The sequence below is a fragment of the Phocoena sinus genome, chromosome 10 (assembly GCF_008692025.1).
Source record: "Phocoena sinus isolate mPhoSin1 chromosome 10, mPhoSin1.pri, whole genome shotgun sequence".
Lineage (NCBI taxonomy): Eukaryota > Metazoa > Chordata > Mammalia > Artiodactyla > Phocoenidae > Phocoena > Phocoena sinus.
In genome coordinates this window covers 42,087,397-42,099,407 of record NC_045772.1, presented here as the reverse complement: position 1 = coordinate 42,099,407, position 12,011 = coordinate 42,087,397, and the positions used below count along the sequence as shown (strand labels likewise).

General features: G+C 34.1%; 1 protein-coding gene across 11 annotated transcripts in view; it reads left to right on the top strand.

Annotated features, from left to right (window-relative positions):
* The window catches only part of ZDHHC17 (zinc finger DHHC-type palmitoyltransferase 17), a 248,781-nt gene that overhangs the window by 223,737 nt on the left and 13,033 nt on the right, over window positions 1–12,011 (top strand). For all 11 annotated transcript variants that reach the window (XM_032644970.1, XM_032644966.1, XM_032644971.1 and 8 more), the window contains 3 exons: window positions 2,440–2,582; window positions 3,962–4,062; window positions 11,093–11,217. In XM_032644970.1, the coding sequence (XP_032500861.1) occupies window positions 2,440–2,582; window positions 3,962–4,062; window positions 11,093–11,217 (369 nt within the window). The remainder of the gene's footprint in view (window positions 1–2,439; window positions 2,583–3,961; window positions 4,063–11,092; window positions 11,218–12,011) is intronic.

Sequence of the window (12,011 nt, the reverse complement as noted above, 5' to 3'; positions counted from 1 at the left end):
AACTTATGGTTACCAGAAGGGATAACAGGGGGTAGGGGGAGATAAATTAGGAGTTTGGGATTAACATATACACACTACTAAGTATAAAACAGATAAACAGCAAGGACCTACTATATAGCACAGGGAACTGTATTCAATGTCTTGTAATAACCTATAATGGAAAAGAATCTGTAAAAGAATATGTATATATATTCTTTTATATGTATGACTGAGTCACTTTGCTGTACACCTGAAGCTAACACAACATTGTAAATTAACTGTACATCAGTTTAAAAAATGGATTTAAAAAACTGCACGTGGGGCTTCCCTGGTGGCGCAGTGGTTGAGAGTCCGCCTGCCGATGCAGGGGACACGGGTTCGTGCCCCTGTTCGGGAAGATCCCGCATGCCGCGGAGCAGCTGGGCCCGTGAGCCATGGCCGCTGAGCCTGCGCGTCCGGAGCCTGTGCTCTGCAACGGGTGAGGCCACAACAGTGAGAGGCCCATGTACCGCAAAAAAAAAAAAAACCAACAACAAAAAAAACTGCATGTGCATCTACAATTATTTCAAAATAAAAAATAGATTACTGAATTGTAGAATCTGGGTGGTGGATATGCAGATATTCACTATAAAATACTTTCAAATTTACTATATATTAGAAACGTTCTGTAATGAAATATACAAGAAAATAGATTTTTCATGTTTACAAATGCAGTGCATCACCATCACATCTTTACAGTATTATAATGTGTATATTAAATGACAACTTGAAATAAATCCAGAAATCACACACATCAGTATTTAACCAGGTGAAATGAGCCTATATTCACACAAAAAATTATATGTGAACACTTATGATGTCTTTATTTACAGTCAGAAACTGGAAACAAGCTTAATCCCTCAGCTGGGGAATGGATAACCAGACTGTGACACATCCTGTAATGTAATACTACTCAGCATTAAAAAGGAACTTACTACTAATACACGTAACAATATGGATGAATGTCAGATGCATTTGCTAAGTGAAAGAAGCCAGATTTAAAAGACTGCATTCAGTATGACTCCTTTTATGTGACATTCCTGCAAAGGAAAAAGTAAAAAGACAGATATCAGACTAGTGGTTGCCAGGGCTTGGGCCTGGTGGCAGAGGGTATTTCAGGGCTTGATGGGACTGTTCTGTGTCTTGATATTCATGCTTGTTACACAACTGTGTATATTCATCAAAACTGAGAACTGTACACAAAAAAGGGTGAATTTCACTGTATGTAAATTGTCTTAATTTTTAATAATGAAAAAGTGTGGCCATTAATAATGAAAAAATGGCCATCGCTGAGGGAGAACAAGTGTCTTGACTAAAAACAAACCAAGTTAAAGATAATTTTAGAAAATACTTTTTCAAATGGCACATGTCCACCTTCTCTCCCACCAATACCCACCTTTAGTCATACACTCTCTCCTCCCAGTTGTAAACTTTCTCTAATGTCTTGATATGGAATTCACACATAATAGAGATGAAGAAACAAACTGGAAGGGTGTTATTTCACTACAGCATAAAATTAAACTCTGAAGTCAGTATGTTTAATTATAAGTCTAAGTTAAAATTACACAATTAGTTCAGAAAATGAATTACAGTGGCTGCATTGGGGAAGACATGGTCATTTGTATGAAAAAGTATTTATTTCAGTAGAAGCCAATGGTATGAAAGGTGTGCTAAAAATAAAAGAGGCATAATATAATATATTCTTGGCCTTCAGAAAGGTAAATATTCAACGATGAGAGTAATATTTACACTCTGAACTTTGTTGGATCACAGCTGGAATATCTTATATAGCTTTGTCACTTAAGATAACTCGAGAGACTTAACAGCTGCTTGTAAGTTTGTGAAGGACTGTTATGTAGGAGTGGCAGTAGACTTTGTGTTGCTTTGAAGATACCAGGGAAGCAGGCAGGTTTTATACTTATGAGTATTTCTAACAGACCAGTACAAAAGTGAAATGGTACTACGTCTGAAATATTAAGCACTCTGCTTTGATATGTGTTCAGAGGCACATCGTCTCCATTCTATGGTCTCTGGGACCCTGTAGATTGTTTGATTTTATTCTTTATCTTACTTTAAGGTTTTAATATACTGTTTATATGTATTATTAATATCTTCTCCAGGCTAAGCATACTCAGGTTTCACGTGTTGGCAGGTGGTACTGCTGTCTTCTGTATCTGACTATCTAGACCCAGTCCTATAACTTCTATTCTCATTTTCTACAGTTTTAACCAAGAACTTTTAAATTGTTTATTTAATACCTCTTTCTAGAAAACAGAGACTAGCACCTTAAATAGTATCTGTACATAGTAGATATATTTGAATGAATAATTTCACCCCTGTTCTATGTTTTCACACAGGTAACAGTGATTCACATTGAGGTTACTTGAAACATGCAAAAGTTTCTTTTTTTTTTCTGTACAGGAATTTCGGCAGAAAGTAATGCTGGGAACTCCTTTCCTAGTTATTTGGCTGGTTGGGTTTATAGCAGACCTAAATATTGATTCTTGGCTCATTAAAGGGCTAATGTATGGTGGCGTTTGGGCTACAGTACAGTTTCTTTCAAAGTAAGTGTGTTGTTTTAGCTATATTTTTAACTGGACATGTAAGAATATAGTTTGGACCTGGCTATATAAAATTAATGTTTTGTATATTTAGAACACTGCCTTTATATAACTTGTTTGATCTTAATTTAATGTTAAAGAATTTTTGGCAGATTTATATCTGAAATCTTTAACATTTTTAACATTGTTGTTAAAAATGACTCTAAAGGTACTTCCAGTGACAAGGTCTAACATATAATTTTGAAGGCTAAAATGCAGCTTTAAGACATTTCAATAGAAGTAGACTCAAGTTTGTTGAACTCTAAATGTAATATACATTGCTTATTTCTGGGTAACTATAATGCTTGAGCTTACCTTTCCATAGGAATTATATTTTCTTTGATCATAGGCAGTGTGCAAGAAAGAGGTTTGATTTTAGCGCAAGGTAGAGTCTAAGCATATGAAGTAATGCTCAGTTTTGTTTTGTTTTAAAATTTTCTCTTTCTCCTTTTTTATTTAAACATTGTGATCATGCCCTTTTCTTCTTATCCCTAGATCCTATTCCCCTAAAGTGGCCCATCCAGCAAACTAGGCAGGCATTTATGATCCAGAACTTCCCACCTAATTTCTATTCCTTTAGTACCTTGTTTTCACCAGAATTTCAAAAGAGAGTTCTGAAAATAATTCAGAGAGAGATGAGAATGGCTGGTAATGCACTAATGTGGTAACTCTCAGGAAGAGGCTTAATTCTAGGTAATTAATCTCATTTTAGTGTTTCTAGGCATTCCAAGGGGTAGTGTGGTAGGAATTCACCAATACTCCCTACTTAGTGTACATGGATGGTTGATCCTGCTTATGTTTAATAAAATTTATCAGTATTTATTTTTCCTGAATTCTGTAAACAATGACCTTTAATTCCTCCAAGTTAGCCAGTTCATTCTCTTTGAGAAGATGTGCTGAAAGCTTAGTGGGAATGTGTAGGTAAGGAGAAGTAATGATGAAACGTAGAGAAAAACTTGGGGATTGCTTTGCGCTCATTTGTTAAAATTATGTCTTTGGTGGGTAATATGCTGGGTGATAGAGTTACTGTATATACTAAAGTGAGTTATTGATTTAAGAGAATAGGAATACAGTGAAATTCTAAAGTTGAAAAGTACATAGAATATAATTTTAATTCTGATGAATTAAAAGTAGCTTAAGACTCTTGCTGAGTCATTCAGCTGTGCACTCATTTCTTATTGAATATTATGAAAACAGTATGGATACTTAAGCATCCTGGATTTCTGGGTTTTGTTAAGAGTATACTATACAGAATATATGTGATTTTCATTTAAATAAATAAATATTCTTTTTTACAATGAAATATAGAGTTCAAATTCGATAAAACTTCTTGTGTTTTACAGATCCTTTTTTGATCATTCGATGCATAGTGCATTGCCCCTTGGAATATATTTGGCAACCAAATTCTGGATGTATGTGACGTGGTTCTTCTGGTTTTGGAATGATATCCTTTGGTTATAAAGGTCTTAGCTTAATAATAATTTAACATAAGAGCTGAACTACTCACAACGTGCTACAGTAAAACAGTATTCCTAGAAAAATAAGTATGAACTAATGTATTGTTTTTAAATGTTTCATATTTAATAAATTGCTTTTCAAAGCTGCTTTTAATAATATCAGTAATAATAATAATAGTGACCATTTATTGATTTTTTAAAGGGCATTTTCTTAAATACTTTGTGCTCCATTTAGTATACATCCTATACGTTAGTACTATTGTCTCCATTTTATTGATGAGACAATTTAGGCTTAAATAGGGTAAGCTGTTATTCTTGCCCAAGGTCACACAGCTAGTCTCTAATAAAGCAGGGTAGAAACACATATTTGTCTTTATTCTATAACACTTACTCTGAACCTTTCTACTGAACTGTGATTTCCATGTTTTAGTGTCAAATTATTTTCTCTAAATATTTTCTTATTATCACAACTTAATATTTTGCTGTGATAGGTAACAGTTTTCTCTTTTGCTTCATGAAAAACATGTAATGCTGTATCTTCAAATGTTGCTAACTTCAGCATATTATTTCAATGTACTATACTTTTAAAAAGTAATATAATTTGAAATTGTAAATGTGTGTGTATGTGTGAGATTCAGATCTCACATCTCAAGAAGTCAGATTCACATCTCAAGAAATAAGGACAATGTCAATTTTTGATATTTTTAATAGAAAAAAGTCAACCAGTAAGACAGTCTGTTTTATTATACTAAAGGTACATGTTTCATAAATGTCTTAATCATTTTTCAAGACATTGCTATAAAAAGTATATAAGATTTTAAATGGTATGAATTATTCAGTGACTTTTAACTGTTCTGAACAATATTAATTAATAGCTGGTTTCACTTCACAGTGTTACATGGTTTAATATTGCATTCTTTTTAAGTTGTCTTGTGTATTAGACAAAAGCAAAATATGCTAATTTTCTTTGTGAAATGGAGCCTCAGAATTGTAACTACACTTCTAATTCTTATATTTTCACAGCATTGTAGGATTACTTTTAGAAAGTGTAGTACTTTTAAATACTTTCTTAGCATAGTGTCTACTGAAATTTTTCCATGTGGCAGTTTTCACTAGCTCATTCTAGGCTTGTATTATACTTTGATATAAAAATTGTTCTTCAGGGATTTATTAAGCATTAGAACTATCTTATTGGAACATTTAATGCGTAAAACATATCTGCTCTTTTTCAGTACCTCATTATTTTAAATTTATAAAAAAGCACTGACCTCTGAAATGACTTCAGTATTCCAGACATATTTTCTAACTTTGCTTCCTAAATTGGACAGTAAATTTTATGTTCAAGGAAAAAAGTCAGATTCACATCTCAAAATAATTTTAGACTGTTGCTGTACTCTTATTAATCTGTTTGGATGTAAGTAGAGAAAAACAGGATAATTAGTAAAGTACCAAATAATGAAAACTTTATGCCAGAGAGTTTTATATAGTCTGTGTATAAAGACTTGTGCCTAGGAACATCAGATGGCACTTAAGCACTTGGAGACCATTTTAAACAGCAAAATCACCAAAAGAAGCACACAAATGCTAAACAAGAAGGCAGAGTATTGCCTCATGTAACTCAGCGGGGAATGTGTGCATAGGGCAACTCATATTTCTTGCTGCTTTGCACGTACAAATGACTGCAAAAGCACTGTCAATATTGATTTTGGAGTTACAAATAAATTGTAGCTAGTAGGCATGAGGATCAACTGTATAAAAGTTATTTTAGTTCTCATAATATGTTACCCAACTTAAGTGTTTTTGTGGTGGTAATGAGTATTATATTGATGTAAACCATTTGTTATAATAAATTATTTTTCTTTTTTACTATTCATTAGGTAAGTATTACCCCATATACATGTTATATTTGTTTAGTGACTTTCTGGTTTATAGTTCTTTCAGATATGTTGTTTTACTTGGTTCTCAGAACAATCCTTTCAGATTAAAAAAATAAATCACACAAATCGTAATGCTGTTTTCTAACTGATGGAAAAATTGAGGTTCAGAGAAGTTGTATGTCTTGCTCAGAGTTACATAGCTAGGTAATTATCGAGAGTCTGATATAGAACCCAGCTCTTTGACCTGATACAGTATGTCTTCAAATGCCCTATTTTCTACTCTGAACATAATTTTTAAGTTCCTAAACCTTCTTAGAAAGCAATTTAGCAACCTGTAGAAAGGGCCTTTGATCTCTTAATTATTTATAAGTAAATAATAAGAGATAAGATCAAAGATTTATTTACAAGGATATTTATCATAGTACCATTTACAATATAATAGGGAAAAAATGGAAATAACCTAAATGTCCAACCTGAATAGGAGGAAAGATTTTTCAGTTATGTGACATATGGTACAGGATAAAATAGCCATTAAAATGCTTTTCTAAGACTTAGTGATATGGGCTCATAATTAGAATATAACAAATGAAAAAATACTAAATTGTATTTACAGAGAGATTCTAATTTTAAAACGTGCAAAAGAGCCGGAAGTGAGTACATGTAATTTTAGCTGTGGTTATTTCTGGGTGTGAGATTTGTGAGTGATTTTCTTGTGCTTTTATTTATTTGAAAATTTTGTTCATTGACCATACTTCTTTTATAATAATCAAACAACTCTAAAATTCACTGTGGTGAACAGTAGAGTCTACTGTTTATTGTATTGGCAACACTTTTGAAATAACTTATTAGGAATTTTATATCTAAAAATAATTATTTTTCAATCAGGTCTTAAGCTTCTTAAACCAAAGGTGGATGTGAGAAACTTACGGAACCTGGATCATTACATATGTAAAAATGAAAACAGTGCAGAATTATCATTTTCGCCATTCTTTCCTATGCATTTTCCTCTTGAGCATTTTTTCCTGTAGTTTACTCTTAGGACTTCTTCAGTTTTACATGTATCTCTGCTAGTTTCCTTCTCATATTTTCTAAGCTTTTTAATCCCTATCTTTAGGTATCCAGTCATCACCTGTGAATTCCAACAATACTGCTATAAGTATTCTTGTATATCTTTTTTTTGTGCACATGTGCAGGTTTCTGTGAAGTCATTGAAGATACTCTTACAAAAGTTCTTAGTTCACATGTGTTTGACTACTGTGTATAACGAATGATGTGACGGGAGAGGTCAGTGTCTTCCTTTTTGCTCATTAGAGAACTCATTGCTCCAACACACTCTTTCCTCACTCAGTTGCAGTACCAACCTCGATATTTATCAAGTTTCCTGTACTCTATTCGGTTTATTGATCTGTGTGCCTTACCAGTACTGTATTATCATATTACTGTAGCTTTATTCTTAACTCATGATATCTGGTAGGCCAAGTTTCCCAACTTTTTGTTTCTCAGTAATATCTTACCTCTTTTTAGCCCTTCGCACTTCTGCTTAAATTTTTTAAAATCAGCTCCTTAAGTTCCATGGGAAGCCTAATGCAATTTTGATTGAAATTCTATTTAAGCTATAGAATAATTTAGAGAAAAATGACTTCTTTCTGATATTTAGATCTTTGCTATTTCAGAATATCCTAGAGTGGGTGGCTTAAACAACAAAAATTAATTTTCTCACAGTTCTGGATCAGGATGCCTGCACGGTTGTGTTCAGGTGAGGGCTCTCTTCCCGACTTACAGACAGTCACTTTCTCCCTGTGTCCTCACATGGCAGGAAGAGAGTGAGAGAGATCTCTTCTTTCCTCTTCTTATACAGCCACAGTCCTGTTGGGTTAAGGCCCCACCCTTATGACCTCATTTAACCTAATTATCTCCTAAAGAGCCTATCTCCAGGTACAGTCACATTATAAGTTAGGGCTTCAACATATGAATTTGGAAGAGGGGAGACATGATTCAGTCCATAGCAGAAGTCCAGGGTGGGATTGATAAGAATTCTGACTTTGTCTTTTCATCCACATTTCCCATACTACTAATACAGATGGAGGTGGGATTAAGAACTACCCCAGGTGGCCTGTCTCACCAGAATCATCTTCTTTCCTTGACCCCTAGTTTGAACTTTATGGTATAGTGTGGCTTGTCCTCTTTCCAAAGTTGTTGCTTGCATTTTGCAGATCACTTGGTTGGTTTGATTGACTGTTTTTGGTTCATTTTGGGAGTATTATGGTAAGTTAGAGCTGTACTTCACAGCAGGCATCAAAATAACATCCAAGTAGATTAAAGAGTTAAATGGAAAAAGAAGATTCCATAAACATTTAAATGAAAACGTTGATGACAAGTATTTGTTTTATTTCTAATTGGAGGACTGTTTAAGCATAAAAACAAATACAAATTAAGAATAAAATAGTGCTTCTCTTGCTTCTAAATTTGCAGCTCTTTTCCTTTACTCAATGCTAGTGCAAACATAGTGATCAACAAATGTGTATTGCTAGTGGGGTTGTAAATTGGTGTATCTTTCTGTAAATAATCTGATGGTATAAAAATATATATCAAGCAATAAAAATGTTCATACCCAAAGATATTGTTCCCATAATATTTAATGACCCAGGGTAAACTGCAGAGCACTTTGGAGAGGCAGAATAGCATAGGTAGTAAGAGCCTAGCTTGTAATACCAGCTCCACCTCTAATCCATTCTTTAATCTTAGACTGCTTAATTAACCTCTGCCTCAGTTTTATCATGGGGATAGCAGCAGGCTTTATCATAGGGTTTTTGTGCAGCCTAAATAAATGGCTTGTAGTCAGTGACAAATAAGTGTTATTTTATTAATGTTAATAAATACACAATGATCTCAATTATGATTAAAAGTGCAGAATACCAAAAATAAAAGGAGTTATCTCTGGGTTGTGGAGTTACTGTTTTTGTCTATGCTTTTTAATGTTTTCTAACTTTCATTAGGAAAAAAGGTTTACAAAAAACAGCCATACCCAAAAATTATTTCTGTTAAATGCTTTAAATTAACTGCACTGATCTATTGCTAAAGCTAAGTTTAAACTACCATTTGAAGATATCTAATCTCTTTCCCTTTAAAAAAGCAAAGAAATTCTTTAAGTTCATCTGATATTTAATTCCTGAATATCCCTTTCAAACCTGTAGTCATTTACTGAGCTGCTAGTTAGCTCTCTGCAAATTTAATCCAGGCTGTAAGAACCTGACCTATATATACTTATATGTTAGCACTTTTTGAAACTGTTATAATAAGATACTGCCCTGAAAAATGCCACGGTTCGGCATTCATTGCACATACATTTATCCAGCTTTATTCTTAAGCGAATTTTGCTGTTGGAAGAGCTGAAAATTTGACTTTCTGTTTATTCTCTTCTGGCTGTACCTATGGATTTTGGGGAATAAGGATGGTGAAAGTTGGGAATAAATAGGGGACTGGAGAAAGAGAAATCACTTTTATATATGGCAGGTGATATTAACTACTCTTTCTTCCTTTTTTTCCTCTTGTATTTTAAGTGGTTGTTTAGTGTTTTCATATTTACCAAACAAATACAGGATTGTTTCATTCATGAAGCTGTTCTTTCTTTCTTTTTTCTTTTTTTTTTTTTTGTGGTACGCGGGCCTTTCACTGTTGTGGCCTCTCCTGTTGCGGAGCACGGGCTCCGGACGGGCAGGCTCAGCGGCCATGGCTCACGGGGCCCAGCCGCTCCGCGGCATGTGGGATCTTCCCGGACCGGGGCACGAACCCGTGTCCCTTGCATCGGCAGGCAGACTCTCAACCACTGCGCCACCAGGGAAGCCCGAAGCTATTCTTTCTTACCTGTGCTTCATAAGAAATATAGAGTGTGTATACATGATAATGTCCAAATGTCTTACAGAATGTTTGTATGATACTTGTACTACATAAAATCTTTGTTTTTGGCCGCACCCTGTGGCTTGTGGGATCTTAGTTTCTTCACCAGGGATCGAACCCAGGCCATCGACAGTGAGAGTGAGGAGTCCTAACCGCTGGACCACCAGGGAATTCCCAGCCTAACATTTTATTAAATCTTTTGTTTTTTTTTTTTTTACATGTACATGGGGGCCTTCATAAATAATGAAGACCTGAAGAAGTGACCAGAGTAGGAATCTTTATGCCTTTTAGCAAAGAAACGATACATTTGTGAAGAAATGACAAGCCAGAGGGTTTGAGCTAGGGGCAGTCAGTTATGGGGATGTGACTAGGAGCTGTGTGGGGAGACTAGTGGAAGAGAAGGGTTAGTGCAGTCAGTATGTGAAACACAGGTCCCTGTCTGTCAGTGTCCTTCCCAGGCTTTGGTGATGAGGCCTTTCCTTTCTTCTCTGGTACAGGGAAGGCACCATTCTCGTGAGAAATTTTGTGGATAGCTTTTGTACCTACGTAAAATCTTGAAAATGGTATGTTTTGTGTCCCAAAAATGTGTTGCTCTAGCAACATTGATTTATTTCTCCCAGTGTTATTGAAAATAGTCTTTGATTCTTCACTTATAAGTGCCTAGTACATTTCTTATATTTTCATTAGGTAGAAAAATGTAAACATAGAAGCTTTTTCTGTTTTAAGCAGGTTTATAAGTACCTTTTCTAAAATTAAGGCCACCTTGAATGTGGGCAAAAATGGCAACGGAGAGAATGTAAAAACAGTCTTTTAAATAGATGGGTGTGATATCTAAGTGTTTGGTAGATTTTAATGCATATAGATAAAATATTGATAATATGCTAATTACTTTGAACATGAGAAGTCCCTTCATTTTTGTTAAAAGAAATAATGATCATTTAAAAATAATGTATTCACTGACTTTTCAAAAGTGTCAGATAACCCTACATGATTTAAAGTTCATAAAAAATTCACATTTTTAGTTTTTACACTTATTTATGAGCAGAATGGGAAATGTACTTATTTTGATGTAATAGATAGACTAACATATATAGATGTAATCTATTTTGATGTAATAAATAAACCATCTTGTATTTTTTTGGAGGTTTTTGTGTGTATGTGTGATAAAATTTTACAGATTATAAGTTTACCTATAATAATAACTAGTTTTCATTGCTTCTTTAGATTCCTTAACTTTAGGTACATCTCAACTTTTTATTTATCCATCTTCCATTCCTTGTCAATAGTATTGCACTTTTCTACCATTTTGGAAAATCTTGGAAATCAGATCCAGGGATTATTAAAGCTACAGAGGAACAAAAGAAAAAGGTAGCAAGATACAATCTAACTAGTCACTTGTGTTTTATTGCCAGATTATCAGTATTTTTAGCAGATAATAGAGTACAAAAAAGGAAACTAGAAATTTCAAACCAAACTGAGATTATGTGTAGTTGGTGCTCACCTTTGGTGTTCTTGTGATGCCAGTCCTTACAGTTCCATGACATTTTAAAATTTCATGTTTCTCTCCTTTATAAGGATTATGATTGTTTTGAGGGACAAATAACAGTAGTTTACACATCTCTGTAAACCTTCAGCAAATAAATATGCATTCAGTAAATGTTTGTTAAATGACTGTAAATTAGAAGGCCACTAAACTGGTTGATAGTGTAGATATATTGTTCTAATAACTGAAATGTTTGTATATATGATCCAGGGCACCCCTCATCTATAGCTGAGGTACGTAGGAAACTGAATTTATAATCCAAAGATGTCACGGTAAGTAGAGAATTGGATTAGAAGCAATTAGATCATTTTAAGAGCTATTTAATCCAGTCTCTGAAAACAGAACAAATCCTGATGAATTATTTCCTATCCACATGGATTAAAACACTAGTAGGTTCTTACGGTCTAATCTTCCCCTTTCTAAGCTGCATAAAGAGTGCTACCCTTATATTCCAGTATTCTTTAGACATTGCTGGTTATTGATTTGCCAGGTTTTCTTAGTCATAATCCAGTTCTGAAGATTCAGTTCTTTATTGGACTTAGGTTTACATTCGTCCCTTAATCATCAAAACCTTATACAGACTAGTTCTTAGGATAGGTCATTTAGTTTTATTCTCAGA